Source organism: Mustelus asterias, chromosome 1 (genome assembly GCF_964213995.1).
Source record: "Mustelus asterias chromosome 1, sMusAst1.hap1.1, whole genome shotgun sequence".
NCBI classification, from domain to species: Eukaryota; Metazoa; Chordata; class Chondrichthyes; order Carcharhiniformes; family Triakidae; genus Mustelus; species Mustelus asterias.
In genome coordinates this window covers 85,529,949-85,547,933 of record NC_135801.1, presented here as the reverse complement: position 1 = coordinate 85,547,933, position 17,985 = coordinate 85,529,949, and the positions used below count along the sequence as shown (strand labels likewise).

General features: G+C 42.5%; 1 protein-coding gene across 1 annotated transcript in view; it reads left to right on the top strand.

Annotated features, from left to right (window-relative positions):
* The window catches only part of wdr1 (WD repeat domain 1), a 55,306-nt gene extending 49,106 nt beyond the window's left edge, over positions 1-6,200 (top strand). The window contains exons 13-15 of the mRNA XM_078214845.1: positions 22-198; positions 4,215-4,359; positions 5,546-6,200. Of these exons, the coding sequence (XP_078070971.1) occupies positions 22-198; positions 4,215-4,359; positions 5,546-5,655 (432 nt within the window). The 3' untranslated portion in view covers positions 5,656-6,200. The remainder of the gene's footprint in view (positions 1-21; positions 199-4,214; positions 4,360-5,545) is intronic.
* The last annotated feature ends 11,785 nt before the right edge of the window (positions 6,201-17,985 follow it).

The window sequence follows — 17,985 nt, the reverse complement described above, 5'->3', positions numbered from 1 at the left end:
CATGTTTTTCTTTGCTATCAGGATTCAAAAGTGCACCTGTATTCTGTTCAAGGAACTACACTGCAAAAAGATTGTGTTTTAACTTCAGGGCAATCGGCAGAACCGCTTGCCATGGCTTACTCACCTGATGGTGCGACCCTGGCTGTCTGTTCTTCAAATAAAGCCATACAAGTATTTATTGTTGCAGATGGATATAAGGTGATTTTATTTCTGCAATAATTTTAGAACTGACACATCTTGAACAGACTAAATTTTGATTAGGTTTTCTATGTGCATTAGATCTCCATAAAGTTAGATTTTTTTTCTTGCTATAGAATGCTCTGCTTCAACATTTAGTCTTTGTAAGATTGTTTCATATGCTCATCCTCAACTGAGATGTGCAAAACCCTGGTATCATGTTTAACCTAGTGTTGAGTTTTAAACACCGCGTTCTGTCTAAGTCTCAAATTGTTTGCCTCTTCACCATTGCCACTGAAAGTTTACCCATATTTTTCTTTCTAAGATTCTGTGCCAGCCTTCATCCTTCACCTTCTGTAAGATGTGTTCAGTATTTGGTCACTCCATCTGTCCTGCACTATATTCCACCTGCTTCACTACCCTCCTACAGATCCACAAAGCATGTTAACAGAAACAGAAAAACAGTACATACAAACACATGAATTATCAGAGGGAGTAAGCCATTCGGCTGTTGCCTTTTTAATGACTTGTTGGACTGCTGACTAGCTTTTAGTGATTCATGGACTAGTACACTAGATCCTTTTGTACTTCTCTCTCCAATTAGATAATCTGCCTTTTGATTCCTCCTACCAAAGTGTATGACTTCACACTTCCCCACATTAAATTCCATTTGCCAGATTTTTTTAATCAATTCTATCTATATCCCATTGCAGAATCACAATATCCTCATCACAACATGCCCTTCCATCTATCTTCGTATCATTCATGTAAATAGTGAACAATTACAGGCCAAGAACTAATTCCTGTGGTACTCCATTAATTACATCTTTCCGCTCTGAAAATGGCCCATTTATTCCAGCCAGCTTTCAACCCATGCTAACACACTTGCTCCAATTCCATGAGCGTTTACTATATGTACCAGTCTCTTGTGTGGCACCTTGTCAAATGCCTTTTGGAAATCTAAATAACTACATCCACAGGTTCTCTATCTACTCTCCGTTACATCCTCAAAGAATTCAAGCAAACTTGGCAAATATGATTTACCTGTCATAAAACCATGTTGACTAAGTTTGATTTATATTCAGTTTTCCTAAATGATTAGCTATTTTCTCTTTGATATTGACTCCAGCATCTTGCCAATAATAGATGTTAAACTAACTGGCCTATAGTTCCCTGCCTTCTGCTTTCTCCCTTCTTGAATAAGGGAGCCACATTGGCTGTTTTCCGACCTCCTTGTTCCATCCTGGAATCTAGCAAGTTATGAAATATTTCAACCAATGGGTCCACTGTCCCTGCAACCACTTGCATTGAAACCCTAGCTTGCTGTTCATTGAGTCCTGTTGACTTGTCTGCCTTTAGCCCCTTCACCGATCTCTATATACTCTATCCCTTGTGCTTGGGATTTTTGTAAGTTCTACCATGTTATTTGAAATCGACCTATCTGATATCTTAACAACATTTGTCTTCCATGGTGAAGACTGATGCAAATATTTTCTTTAACATATCCACCATTTCTTTGTTTGCGGTTATTTCACCAGCCTTGTTCAGGAGAGGTCGAATCCCACAATGCAGAATGAGGCCATTCGGCCTGCACTGACAAAAATCCCACCCAAGCCCTATAGCCCTACATATTTATCCTGCTAGTCTCCAGATACTAAGAGGAAATTTAGCATGGTCAATCACCTAACCCGCACATCCTTGCAATGTAGGAGGGAACAGGAGCACCCGGAGGAAACTACTGACTTGTAGATGGCAGCACGGTGGCAGAGTGGTTTCCTCCAGTTTCTTCCCACAGTCCGAAAGATGTGTTGGTTAGGTGCATTGGCTATGGTAAATTCACCCTGTGAACCCGAACAGGTGCCGGAGTGTGGCAACTCGGGGATTTTCTTCATTGCCGTGTTAATGTAAGCCTACTTGTGACACTAATAAACTTTTTTTTTTAAATGTTTGTATACCCAATTCACCTTGGACAACTCCTAACCCTAACCCTTAAGTTGAAGACTCTGGTTATGGGCCTATGGCGTTCACCATCAAACTGTATCTGGAATTCTATCATATTGTATCCTCTAGGGGATCCTTGACGACAAGAGCCCTTATTAATCATCCTCCATTACACAAAACCAAATTTAAAATAGCCAGTTCCCAGGTAGCTTCCACAACGTACTGCTCTAAAAAGCAATCCCTGATGCATTTCACAAATTATTCTATTGCTGGTTTGGTTCGCCCAATCAACATGCAGACTAAAGTCTCGCATCATAATTGCAGTTTCCTTCAAATGTGCCCTTGCCATTTCCCCATTTATACTGACTTCTTGAGAGATCACATTTAGGGGTCTAAGACTACTCCCACCCTTTCTTCCTTCACCTGCTATTCACAATTTCAACCCAAACCAATGATACATCACTCTCTCCTGCATTTATATCATGACTCAGCACTGCTCTGAAACCTTCTTTGATTAACAATGCTACCCATCCTCCTTTCCTTTCTGGAACATTGTATACCCTGGAATGTTGAGCACCCAGTCCTGATCACCCCTGCAACCATGTTTCTGTAATACCCAGTGCATCATACTCGTCATTGCAATCTGTGCTATCAGTTCCCCTATCTTGTTGCAAATGCTTTGTGCATTCAGATAAAGAACATTCAGCTTTGTTAATTTTTAACAACTGTTTACAACTCTGGATTTGCTCTGTGCTATATATTTTTGTTTATTTCCTGCCCTGGCCTGTCACATTGACAATCAAGTTCCCCCTCATTATCCTGTGCCACTGCATCCTCGTATACCCCTGATTTTTTTAAAACCTTCTGTTCTTGGAACACTTCCCCCACCTAGTTAGGGCTTTTGTATGAGTCCTTGGTGTAAAATAATGTTTATGATCTGTCTCTATTTGTAGTTTTCTGTCAACAGTCAGACTGATCACTAACCTGCACTCCTATTATAACTTTGACTTAATTTTCTAAGCAACTGAGCCCTCATCCCCACTCTTTACTTTAAAACGCTCTCTACTTCCCTAGTTGTTTGGTTATCGCTTCAAACTCTCCCACAAAGGCTTCATGTCCAGTCCATTTATACATTTTTAAACTTATTTTCCTGTCCTTCCTCAATTCCAGAAAGCATCTAACAGTCGCACTTGTTAGACAGTGTTACCTAGTTCAGGCTCAGTTGTAAAGCCTTCTGACATTTGCCATCTGCACTTGCACAAGAAGAATACTCCGGCAAAGTAAGGGAAGGCAGATAGCACATATGCATCCATATTGAGTATAATGACACTTCCAGGAGGAGATTGAGGAATGAGCACAGGACAAAAATCACATTTGATTTTAATAATTCATGTTGAATTTTTGATGATGGAAATCTGCAGCAATATTCCTGGTGAATGCGAGATGAAAGCAGATTAGATCTCTGAATTCTCAGTCGAGCAAAAATTGGCTCCAGCAATGGTGAGGATTAGAGGTACTTGCCCTTTGCCAAGTTGGAACTGCGCTGTAAGTTATGAGACATGCTCCCTCAACTTATTGATTGATCTTGTGCACCCAGTGGATAAAACTTTCATCCAATTAATTGGGAAAATACCTTCTCTCTTGAGAAGGCCATTTGCAAACAGTTATACCCAGCTGAGGCAGCCTCGTCAACGCGCTTTCTCAAATAGAATGTCTCTACAGTGTGTATACACCATAAAGGAAAAATGATGACTACCTGTGCAATTTCTCAGTAACTTCAGTAGTTTTGCATTTGAAAGTTTTCAGGCTGTCGGATACCCAGTTGATTCTGTTTTTGTGACTTTTATATGCTGCCATTCTTAGAGAATCTGACACTCCAGTAACAGTTTGACTCCATAGAGCAAGGCCATGCTTTAGAAGATCTGGAATGATGTGGAAAGGAAATTCAAAAACAATATAGTATTGCCCTATGTTCCATAACAAAGTAAATTCTGGTATTAGTTCAGGTCCAATGACCAGGTGCACAATCAAGTTATATAAAAGTATTCTATTATGGGAGGCAAGAAACCGTATTTTAACAATGTCTATTTTAACAGGAGGGAGATACCTACTATGGACATCACGCCAAAGTTCTCTGCATATCATGGTCTCCAGACAATCAACATTTTGCAACCGGTGGGATGGATGGATTAGTCTTTATCTGGACCCTGAATGATCGAAATAAATTATTCAAAATACCAGGTATTTGTAGTGAACTATAAAGTGTGCCTTTTTAATGGTTATGAGCGGTTTGCAATGGTGTAATGGATGTTATCATTTTAACAATTACATTTCCTACGCCTTTATCTCCAACGCCTCTATCAGTCATGACAAAGAATAGAACATTAGATGCACTTTGTAACAACGGTGGATTTTAACTCCACCTGAAGAAAGCATTTATTGCAATGTTTACTGATTTATTTTTGCATCTCACATCAGATATCATTCCCAAGCAGTGTATTTGCACTGTAGATCAGTGAGATGATCTGGGCTTTAAGTGTATCTTCATGCGCAGATTTGTCCCTTCGAGGAATAGTGGAGAAGTGGTGGAAGGATTCTCAGCCTGTTGAACCATGTTATGAATGATCCTTCCGTCGCCCACAAGTCCTGGCATTGGATTTGAACCTGGAGCTTCTAGTCCAGGGTGCTGCCACTGTGCCGTAAGACCACCTAGGATATGAGTTGAAACTGCCAGAACTCGCCATGCAAGACATTATGACCAAGCATGTGTTGACTAACCAATCAAAAATTTGAACCATCACCAAACCATAATTTCATAATAATCATAGGTGAAAGCTATCCATATTGTCTAAAGGCTATGCAAACCTGTGTTATGGGTTGAACACTTGTCAGATATCCATGAATAAAATCCATCCCCACCCTAAGGTTCTACCAGTTAGTTACTTAGCAGAATGGGTTACTCTATGCCTTTGTTGAAAGGTGGTACTTTTGTGGTGAAGTTTGCAATCTAAAATGTACAATTTGGTGAAGGCAGACAGTTGGATTCGGACAAAATCTGAATTGTACTAAATGCAGGTGACCTGGTACCTCAAGTTTTAAATTTTGACTTGTAACAATATACAAGAGGAACATTTAGAAGACAATTCAATTTTTAAATTTGTGTAATGATGAAGTATGTCTGTTTTGTAATCCTGAACATTGCTCCAGCAACTAATTGCTTTTTAATGTGATTTTGTTTTCGCTATCAACTGTCCTACCCTAAATTGAAAATTGCAAAACACAATTTTAAGGTCATGGACTTGAAGTGGGACTGCAGATTGTTTTCTGTAATATAAATGTGGACTATGATACGGCCTTAATTTTTTTCTTTTGCAGAACTCTCCAATCTTGCGTGAACTTGTATATAAAATTTTGTTTTTTTCCTTAGATACCCATCGGTTATATCACATTAGCTCTGTTGCTTGGTTGGATGAACATACTCTGGTGACAACTTCTCATGATGCTTGTGTGAAGCAGTGGACCATCACCTACAACTGAACAAAAATTGCTGTTTTTGGGAAGGACACGTAGAATTTCAGGGACTAGGGTGCTGCTGTAGAAACTTAGCATCGAGCGGAATATTTCTTTATTGCCCATTGGGCCTCATATCACAATCCTAGTTCACCTTAAGTGTTCATATCTAATATACTGTGTTTGGAAAGCTTTAGCAGAAAACGAATTGCACGTGAAAAGCACTTGTTAACCTAATCTCTGGAGCTTAACCTCGTATGTTTCAACATTCCAGAGGCAACAGCCTTATTTCTATTTCTGTAAAGCCCTATATGCAGCTTTTTTTTGTTTAAGTCCAGATCTATGAAGTTGTATTGAGTTGAATCAAGAGACACTCAATGACAACTAGAGAATATTTCTGTACAGTGACAAAAATTCTTGGAAAATTGTGATCTAAATTGATGTAAGTGCAGCTACTGTATATTGTACATGTTATTTCTTTGCTTTAGAAATCTGTACTGCACAATTGTTGCCTCAGACTTTCTCCAGATGATCAGAAAAGTACCTAATAAATTTTTAATGCTTTAAAAATTCAGCTGTGTATGGTTAGTTTGTAAGTGAAGTCCGCTGTGTTATTCCATTAGGTGCAATTGATATTCAGTGAACCAAATGAATGAGACACAAGACCATTTGGGTGCTGAATGCTTCCTAAATTGTCTATAATGTAAAACAAGTTTGTTTTGATTGATGTATTCATAAAATCACTGCAATGCTCAAAATTGAGTAAGTGGGCATGTAAAAGGGGAAAGAAACTGGTGGTTTTTCAAACTTTTTCAATGCTGTCAGACTTTTGAAAAATTGACATCGAGAACATTTTGGCGTTTGAACATAGAAACACAGACATAGATAGAAAAATCCAAATTGTCCATCAATCCTTCTCATGGTTTGTGCACAATCCATCTATTATATGTGCAACAAAGCTAATGTTAGATTAAATTGCTAATTGAATCCTTAAATATAAAATACAAAACCATGGTTATTGCTTAGAGGCAATTTGTGTTATTTAAATTCTGCCTTGGGGTACTATGCTTTGATCAAAGTGACAGCCAGTCCTTGAAATGTGCTATTTTCTTTTGTAAAAATGAGAGTGCATGGAATTTAAAATATGGAAATTAATTTGGAAATGGGTCACAGCAGGAATACCAGATTGTATTCTGGCTGAATGCAATACCAGAAATATGAAATATATTGAAAAATCGCAGACCTGAAACATGAACTGTTTCTCTCTCCACGGATGCTGCCAGATCTGCTAAGTCTTTCCATCATTTTCTGTTTTTTGTTCCATGGGATTAGATGGGATATTTGGCACCGAAACAGGTCATTGGGTCCAACCAATGGTGTTTACCCTGCACTTTAGTCTCGCCCTCTTTCAATTATTGATTGTTTTTAAATGGTATCTCTCCCTGTGAATCTAATACAAACCATGACAATTTCATTAATGAAACATAGCATTGCTTAAAATGTCAGATTCATCAGCAATGTTAAAAAATTTCAAGTTCTATTTCTGGTCTCAACTACAGCAAGATGGGTACATATTCCAACAAGAATTTGCTGCAATTATTCAATGTTATAGGAAATTGACTCGGTATCTAAACAACTGTTAGAATTGTTCCATAAGGTTGTAGAGAATGTTGAGGCTTGAGGCTTACAACATGATCATAAAATGGATGCAGCATCAAGTATGACAAAAGGACCCTTGTGTTTGAGACTAACTAGTTTGAATTTAAAATAAGGAACGCAATTAGAAAGGAAGTGAAAAACAATCAGAAGATAAGCAGTTAGCCCAAAAAAACAAATTAAGTAAGGGAAAATGAAAGCAAACTTGGCTGATGCCATTGTTTCATATTGTTGAAAGATTTGTAATTAGCAAAAATTGTAACAACTCACTGCAGAGTCAAAATATTACACAAGAGATAGACCTATCAAACAAAATGGAACATTAAAATCAGAACTTAGTTGAAGAGGGGCTTTGCAGGAGGCCATGTGTTAACCAGCAAATTATGCTGACTACACAAGGGGTGGCTCACTGGGAAATGGGCAAGAAATTGATTTGGGGATCAAATAGAGATGAATAAACCACATTTTTTAGAAGATTGGGAAAATCAAGACAACTGTCATTTAAAGAATTTTGGGAATTGTGATAAGCATTACTGCTGTTGGCTGGTGCCATCCACTGTTGTGTGAGTAACATATCTCCAGGGAGAGACCATTATCTTCTAAACAGACTTTGGTCCAGGAGTTGGGACCAATTAGAAAAGTCAATAATCCAATAGAAGAATCTTGTCAGGTTGGTGGTTTTGGTGCAGTTCAAGAATTAAATGAAGCAAATCTGAAAAGGGTGATTATGTACAGCATGCCAACATATCTCCTCAGACTCAAGTATTCATGCACTGAGACAGGATCTTATACTTAATATGGTTCATGCACAAAGCATGCATGATATCAAGTGTGAACCAGGAATGTCAGTGGGCTTTTCCAAATACACTTAAGAATTGATTGAATTGTCTCGAGCCCAAGGACAGTGATCACTGGCTAGAGAGCTCTTCTGGCTTTTATCATTGCACTCTTCCCTAAAGGACATTTCACTAATGTCCTTTAGGGAAGGGAATCTGCTGTCTTTACATGGTCTGGTCTACAGGTGACTCCAGAGCCACAGCAATGTGGTTGACTCGACTGCCCTCTGAAATGGCCTAGCAAGCCACTCAGTTGTAACAATTGCTACAAAGTCTCAACAAAGAAATGAAACCAGATGGACCACCTGGCATTAACCTAGGCACCAGAAAAGACCAGCAAAACAAACAGCCCTGTTGACCCTGCAAAATCCTCCTTACTAACATCTGGGGGCTAATGCCAAAATTGGGAGAGCTGTCTCAGACTAGTCAAGCAACAGCCTAACATAGTCATTCTCATGGAATCATATCTTATAACACCACCGTTACCTTCCCTGGATATGTCCTGTCCCATTGGCAGGACAGACCCAGCAGAGGTGGCAGCACAGTGGTATACAGTCAGGAGGGAATTGCTCTGGGAGTCCTTAATATTGACTCTGGACCCCATGAAGTCTCATGACTTCAGGTTAAACATGGGTGAGGAAACCTCTTACTGGTTACCACGTACTGTCCTCCTTCGGCTGATGAATCTGTATTCTTCTATGTTGAACAACACTTGGAGGAAGCACTGAGGGTGGCAAGGGCGCAAAATGTAATCTGGATGGAGGATTTCAATGTCCACCACCAAGAGTGGCTCGGCGGCACTCAAGCTGATCGGGTCTTGAAGGATATAACTGCTAGACTGGGTCTGCAGCAGGTTGCGAAGGAACCAATAAGAGGAAATAACATACTTAACCTCATCCTTGCCAATCTGCCAGCTGCAGATGCATCTGTCCATGACCGTATTGGTAAGAGTGACTGCTGCACAGTCCTTGTGGAGACAAAGTCCTGCCTTCACATTGAGGATAATCTCCATCGTGTTGTGTGGCACTATCACTGTGCTATATGGGACAGACTTCGAACTGATCTAGCAACTCAAGACTGGCATCCATGAGGCATTGTCGGCCATCAACAGCAGCAGAATTGTACTCCAGCACAATCTACAGCCTCATGGCCCGGAATATCCCCCACTCAGCCATTACCATCAAGCCAGGGATCAACCCTGGTTCAATGGAGAGTGCAGGAGGGCATGCCAGGAGCAGCACCAGGCATATCCAAAAATGAGATGTCAACCTGGTGAAGCTACCAAACAGGACTACTTGCATGCCAAATGGCAAAAACAGCAAGTGATAGAGCTAAGCGAGCCCACAACCAACGGATCAGATCTCAGCTCTGCAGTCCTTCCACATTCAGTCAGGAATGGTGGTGGACAATTAAACAACTCAGTAGAGGAGGAGGCTCCACAAATATCCCCATCCTCAATGATGGAGGAGCCCAGCACATCAGTGCAACAGATAAAGCTGAAGTGTTCGCAACAATCCTTCAGCCAGAAGTGCCGAGTGGATGATCCATCTCGGCCTCTTCCAGTGGTCCCCAGCATCTCAGATGCCAGTCTCCAGCCAATTCGATTCACTCCACATGATATCAAGAAACAGTTGGAGGCACTGGATACTGCAAAGGCAATGGGCCCTGATAACATTCCGGCAATAGTACTGAAGACTTGTGCTCCAGAACTTGCTGCTCCCCTGGCCAAGCTCTTCCAGTACAGTTACAACACTGGCATCTACCCAACAATATGGAAAATTGCGCAGGTATGTCCTGTACACAAATCCAACCCAGCCAATTACCGCCCAGTCTACTCTCGATCATCAGTAAAGTGATGGAAGGGGTCATCAACAGTGCTATCAAGCAGCACCTGCTCAACAATAACCTGCTCAGTGACGCCCAGTTTGGGTTTCGCCAGGGTCACTCAACTCCTGACCTCATTACAGCCTTGGTTCAAACATGGACAAAAGAGCTAAATTCCAGAGATGAGGTGAGAGTGACAGCCCTTGACATCAAGGCCGCATTTGACCGACTGTAGCATCAAGGAGCCCTGGCAAAATTGGAATCAATGGGTATCAGGGACAAACTCTCCGCTGGTTGGAGTCATACCTGGTACATAGGAAGATGGTTATGGTTGTGGAGGGTCAGTCATCTCAGCTCCAGGACATCTCTGCAGGAGTCCCTCAGGGTAGTGTCATGGCCCAACAATCTTCAGCTGCTTCATCAATGACCTTCCCTTCCTGATAATGTCAGAAGTGGGGATATTCGCCAATGATTGCACAATGTTCAGCACCATTTGCGACTCCTCAGATACTGAAACAGTCCATGCTCAAATGCAACAAGATCTGGACAATATCTAGACTTGGGCTGACAAGTGGCAAGTAACATTTGTGCCACACAAATGCCAGGCAATGACCATCACCAATAAAAGACACTCTAACCACTGCCCCTTGACATTCAATGATGTAGCCATCACTGAATCCCCCACTGTCAACACCCTTGGGGTTGAACTCAAGAGGTGAGATGAAAGTGACCGCCCATTGTCCAGAAACTCAAGTGGACTCACCATATAAACACAGTGGCTACAAGGGCAGGCTAGGAATACTGTGGCGAGTAATTCACCTCCTGACTCCCCAAAGCCTATCCACCATTGATAAGGCACAAGTCAGGAGTGTGATGGAATACTCCCCATTTGCCTGGATGGGTGCAGCTCCAACAACACTTAAGAAGCTTGACACCATCCAGGACAAAGCAGCCCACTTGATTTACACCACATCTACAAATATTCAATCCCTCCACCACCGACGCTCAGTAGCAGCAGTGTGTACTATCTACAAGATGCACTGCAGCAATTCACCAAGGATCCTTAGACAGCACCTTCCAAACCCACAACCACTTCCGTCTGGAAGGACAAAAGCAGCAGATAAATGGGAACACCACCACCTGCAAGTTTCCCTCCAAGACACTCACCATCCTAGGAAATAGGACTAGGAAATATATCGCCGTTCCTTCGCAGTCGCTGCGTCAAAATCCTGGAATTTCCTCCCTAACGGCATTGTGGGTCAACCAACAGAACATGGATTACAGTGATTCAAGAAGGCAGCTCACCATCACCTTCTCAAAGGCAACTAGGGATGGGCAATAAATGCTGGCCAGCCAGCAATGCCCATGTCCCAAGAATGAAAAAAAACATACACTGGTAAAGACCATCTTTGGCATAAATGGTAATAAAACTACTCAAGACTGCAATCCCAAGCCACTCCATGAATGAATATCAGGAAGGCTGCATTCCCCAAATCCACTCCACGAATAAATATCTGGAAGGCTGCAAACCCATGGAAGACCTTACGGCCAAGACTCCACAGGGAAAACTGCATCGGTTGTGGAAGGTTCACGAGTTGGGAAAATGCAAAAGAAGCATGGTAAGCAATCAACAGCTGCTCCCAATGTCAGAAAAGTAGTCATTACGCTGCTGACTGCCAGTAATGTAATACCGCTCCCCTCTGTCTGTGCCTCCCCCTCCAACAACAATGAAGGAAATGGATTGTAACCTCTCTACCAACCCAACAGCTGACCGAACCAACCAAGGTAGTATCTCCTCTGCGAAGAGAAGGAAGACCAATGATCAGAGCCAACTGATGAATCTTGTCAGCCTCCTTTCCATGCATAGAAATAGAAAACTTCATGCAGGAGGACATTTGGCCCTTTGTTTCTGTGTCAACCAGAAGTGAGCTCTCCAATCTATTTCCACTTCTAAGCTCTTTCTTGGAACACAGGATACAAGAAACGCACCTGGGAATTTTGAAAATTAGCCTAACAGAAAGACAGCTGGGAAGTTAAAAGCAATTTTAGCGTATAGAATGAAAACAATGTTGCTGCAAGATAAAGTGCTTGTTTAATTTAGTTGTAACTGTGACTGGATATTGTCACATTCAGTCGTGAATGGTGATGGACAATTAAACAATTAACTGGAGGAGGAGGCAGCACAAATATACCCATCCTCAGTGATATTGGAGCCCAGCACATACGTGTAAGAGACAAGACAGAAGCATTTTTGTCGGCAATAATGTTCAGACAGATGTACCAAGTGCATGGTCCACCTCAGCCTCTCCCCGAGGTCTGCAGTATCACACCTGCCAGCCTTCAGCCAATTCAATCTGCGTGATGTCAAGAAACGGCTGCAGGCACTGGATACTGCAAAGGCTATGGCCCTGACAACATTCCAGCAATTGTCCTGGAGACCTGTGCTCCAGAGATAGCTGCACCCTTAGCCAAGCTGTTCTTGTACAGCTACAACACTGTATCTACCCGGCAATGTGGAAAACTGCCCAGGTATGTCCAGCCCATAAAAAGCAGGACAAAGCCAGCTAATTACCATCCCATCAGTGTACTCTCAATCATCACAAAGTGATGGAAGGTGTCATCAACAGTGCTATCAAGCAGCACTTCTTCAGCAATAACCAGATGCTCATTTTGGTTTCTGCCAGGGCCACTCAGTTCCTGACTTCATTACAGCTTTGGTCCAAACATGGCTAAAAGAGCTGAACTCAAGAGGTGAGGTGAAAGTGACCGCCCTTGACATCAAGGCAGTTTTTGACGAAGTGTAGAACAAGGAACCCTAGTAAAACTGAAGTCAAGTTTAATTTTTTTAAAGTTTAAGTTTATTTATTAGTGTCACAAGGCTTCCATTAACACTGCAATGAAGTTACTGTGAAAATCTGCTAGTCGCCACACTCCGGCGCCTGTTTGGGTACACTGAGGGAGAATTTAGCATGGCCAATGCACCTAACCAGCACGTCTTTCGAACTGTGGGAGGAAACCGGAGCACCCGGAGGACTAACATTGTCAGACACGGGGAGAAGGTGTAGACTCCGCACAGACAGTGACCCAAGCCAGGAACCGAACCCAGGTCCCTGGTGCTGTCAGGCAGCAGTGCTAACTACTGTGCCACCGTGCGACCCAGGAATCAGCGGGGAAATGCTTCACTGGTTGTATTCATATCTGGCACAAAGGATGATGGCTTTGTTTGTTGGACGCCAATCATCTCAGTCCCTGAACATCACTACAGCAGTTCCTCAGAGCAGTACCCTAAGCCCAACCATCTTCAGTTGCTTCATCTATGACCTTCCTGCCATCATAAGGTCAGAAGTGGGAACAATCTCTGATGATTGCACAATGTTCAGCACCATTGGCGATTCCTCAGATACTGAAGCAATCTATGTTCAAATGCATCAAGACCTGAACAATGTTGAGGCTTGGTCTGATAAGTGGCAAGTAATATTTGTGCCACACAAGGGCTAGGCAATGACCGTTTCCAACAAGAGAGAATCTAACCATGTCCCGCTGATATTCAATGGCATTACCATTCTGAATTATCCATCCTCAACATCCTGAGAGTTGCCATTGACCAGAAGCTGAACTGGACTAACCATTTAAATACTGTGGTTACCAGAATTTCCAGACTCCCCAAAACCTGTCTACCATTTACAAGGCACAAGTCAGGGGCATGATGGAATAGTCCCCACATGTCTGGATGAGTGCAGCTCCAGCAACACTCAGGAAGCTCATCACCATCCAGAACTTAGCAGCCCACTTGATTGGCACCCCATCCAAAAACATTCATTCCCGCCACCACCAACGCACAGTGTGTACCATCAACAAGGTACACTTCAGGAACTCACCAAGCATCCTTCCATAGCACCTTCCAACCTGTGACCTCTACCCCTAGAAGGACAGGAATAGCAGATACCTGGGAACATGATGAGCTGCCAGTTCCTCTCCAAGATACTCACCATCCTGACTTGGAAATGTATCACCGTCCCTTTACTGTCACTGGGTCAAAATCTTGGAACCCCCTCCCTAACAGCACTGTTCGTATAACTGCACCACATGGACTGTAGTGGATCAGGGAAGCAGCTCACCACCAGCTCAGCGTCAATTAGGAATGGGTGATAAAATGCTGGCCTATCCAACGACACCTACATCCCTTGAAAGAATAAAAGGAAAGTAGTGTTTGATTTGATTTGATTTATTATTGTCACATGTATTAACATATAGTGAAAAGTATTGTTTCTTGCGCACTGTACAGATAAAGCATACCGTTCATAGAGAAGGAAATGAGAGAGTGTAGAATGTAGTGTTACAGTCATAGCTAGGGTGTAGAGAAAGATCAACTTAATGCAAGGTCAGTCCATTCAGGGATGGCAGTAGGAAAGAAGCTGTTCTTGAGTCGGTTGGTACGTGACCTCAGACTTTTGTATCTTTTTCCCAGTGGAAGAGAGAATGTCCCGGGTGTGTGGGGTCCTTAATCATGCTAGCTGCTTTGCCGAGGCAGCGGGAAGTGTAGACAAAGTCAATGGATGGGAGGCTGGTTTGCGTGATGGATTGGGCTCCATTCACGACCTTTTGTAGTTCCTTGTGGTCTTGGGCAGAGCAGGAGCCATACCAAGCTGTGATGCAACCAGAAAGAATGCTTTCTATGGTGCATCTGTAAAAGTTGGTGAGAGTGGTAGCTGACATGCCAAATTTTCTTAGTCTTCTGAGAAAGTAGAGGCGTTGGTGGGCTTTCTTAACTATAGTGTTGGAATGGGGGGACCAGGATAGGTTGTTGGTAATCTGGACACCTAAAAACTTGAAGCTCTCGACTCTCTCTACTTCATTCCCGTTGATGTAGACAGGGGCATGTTCTCCTTTACTCTTCCTGAAGTCGATGACAATCTCCTTCATTTTGTTGACATTGAGGGAGAGATTATTGTTGCTGCACCAGTTCACCAGATTCTCTATCTCATTCCTGTACTCTGTCTCATCATTGTTTGAGATCCAACCCACCACGGTGGTGTCGTCAACAAACTTGAAAATCGAATTGGAGGGGAATTTGGCCACACAGTCATAGGTGTATTAGAAGTATAGTAGCGGGCTGAGAACACAGCTTTGTGGGGCACTGGTGTTGAGGATGATCGTGGAGGATGTGTTGTTGCCTATCCTTACTGATTGTAGTCTGTGAGTTAGGAAGCTCAGGATCCAGTCACAGAGGGATCTTTGTAACTTTGTTACTTTGTTCCACAAAGATCAGTAATGGGACCGCTGCTGTTTGCAATTTACATTAATGGTTTGAACTTTGGAATCAAAACAGTATTTCTAAACTTGTGGATGACACTAAATTGAGGAAATGATCAATACTGAGTATGACTGCAAAAGATTACAGGAGGGTATTAATAAACCTGCAGAATAAACAAATAAATGAAGCTCAATACCGATACATGTGAGGTCGTTTAAATTGGCAGAAAGAATAGAAAAGTTAATTATTACTTGGAAGGTGCAAGTCTAGGTGGAGTAGAGGAACAAAAGGATCTCAAAGTACAAATAGCCCAATCATTAAACATTGTGCCACAGGTTCGCAAGGCCATAAAAAGAAAACTAAGCAATAAACTTTGTTTCTAAAGGGATAGAATTGGAAAAAAGAGGGGAGGTAGGATAAATCTGTGTCGAACCTTGGTTAAATCACACTATGAGTACTGCGCGCAGGTCTGGTTGCCATATTATGAAAAGGATACAGAGGCACTGGAGAGGGTGCAGAGAAGATTTAAAAGGATGATACTAGAAATGCACAGTATATATCAGGAATGGATTGACAGACTGGCTCACTTCTCTTAGGAAAGTAGAAGGCTGAGGTGTGGCCTAATAGAGGTCATTAAAATTACGAAACGTTTTGATAAAGTGGATCAAGAGTAAACATTGCTTTTTGTGGGGGAGAGCACAACTAGAGACCCCAATGTAAGATAGTCACCAAGAAAGTGAATAGGGAATTCAGAAGAAACTTCTTTACCCAAAAAGTGGTAAGAATGCGGAACTCCCAACCAAAAGGGGCAGTTGAAGTGAATGAGATGGATGTAATAAAGGGCAAGCTAGACAAGCATATGAGGGAGATGGAAATAGAGGATGGCGAAGATAGATTTAGATGAAGAAAAATGGGAGGATTGGAGGAGAATTGGAGCATAAATGCCAACATGACTTGGTTGGATCAAATAGCCTAATTTGAAACAAAAACAGAAAATGCTAGAAAGACTCATGGGCCTGAATTTTATGTTCTGAGGTTGGGCACCGCTTGACCCAACCGAGCGTAAAATGACATCAAGCGTCTGGCCCAACATTATCACACACACATGCAATATTGAGGTCGGCAGGCCAACGCATGACTCAGATCCACACCCGCTGACAATTAAAGGGCCAACTAAGGCCATGAACAAGTCAAAGGAATGTGAATTTATGTTTTCCAAGTGATTTTGCGCACATTGTAAGGGCAAACTGGTGGCCAACATGTTTTAATCAACTTGTTATCCAAGGGTGGGATAAACCCGAGCATAAGAATATTCAATCTCATTGCAAGTTTGTTGGTGTACATAGTTGTGCCAGGTTTCCTTTTAATTTCTTGAGCTTTTTAAGCCTGTCCTAGCTGTATTTGAGAACCTCATCTTCCTTGGAACCTTTGCTTGAGGTCTGCAGCACAATGCACCTTTAATTGCAAGGCACAGGTCCTTGTGCATCTCATCTATTTGGGATAGTATACTCAGCTGGTGAGACGTCCTCTAAAGAGGAAGAGAGGGGCAGGAAGGAGAGGAGGCCAGGTGAGTGCAGGCAACAACACAGGAGAGATCTTTGAGCGGTAAGGAAGGGCTGAATTAGTGCAGGGCCAGAAAGGTGGTCAAGGCAGTAGGGTTCACAGAAGATGCCACTACCTAGTGGATATAGTCTACCGGAGAGCTCCAACCATGTCCAAATGTCCGAGATCCAGTGTTGCAGTTGACTCCACATCTTTAGGGATACAGTGACAGCAATATGCCAGATTACTGGGCTGGAAAGCACCTCCAACTGAATGGACAGAGTCCCTATGCCAGTGGTTTTGAAGGTCACAGTGGCCCTCAACTTCTACTCTGCTGGTTCTTTCCAGGGATCAATGGGGGGTCTGTGTGGTGTGTCCCAATCAGCTGAACAAAGTTGTGTCAAGCTCATGACTGATACTATCTTCAGACACATCCATATATTCATCCATTACTAGACAGATGAGACCAGCAAGGTGGAAAGAGCCAGCGGCTTTGATGCGATTGATGGTTTCCCCCGCATCCAGAGTGTAATAGATTGCATTCACATGGCCAGCAAGGCACAGCAGGTGAGCTGGGACCCTTTGTGAACTTCACGTTTCAATTCCCCCAGTCAAGTTTCTTTCTCTCACCATAGTACCGCAATGGCTGTCACAGATAACATCTCCATGCATTACAAATGTAAATGAACGCTCCTTGTCCCTCTTAACCTGTCTGCAACCTTTGACACAGTTGACCATAAAATTCTGCTCCATGTTTTTCCAGCATTGTCAGGCTGTGTGGGATGGCACTCACCTGGTTCCATTCTTATTTACCTCATGGCAGCCGGAGGAATACGTGCAATACTCTTCTTCCTACCTTCAGAACATTACTTCTGGTGTCCCCAAGGATATATCTTTGGTCCCTTCTAGTCATCTGTAAACATAGCATCAGTGTTTGCGTATATACTGCCTCACCTCCACCTCTCTTGGCCCTTCCACTGTCTCTAACTTATCAGACTGCTTGTCCAATGTCCAGTAATGGATGAGCAGAAATTTCCTCCAACTAAATAGTGGTAAAACAAATGCCTCGGTCATCAGCTGCTGTCACAAGTCCTCTCCCTTGCCATTTACTCTTCCTCTCCCTGGTAGCTCTCTGAGGCTAACCCAAAATGTCCACCACCTTGATGTCATATTTTTTTCCAGGGTGAGGTCCCTCCCACATGGTCACACCATCCCTAAGACTGCCTATTTCCACCTCTTGAACAT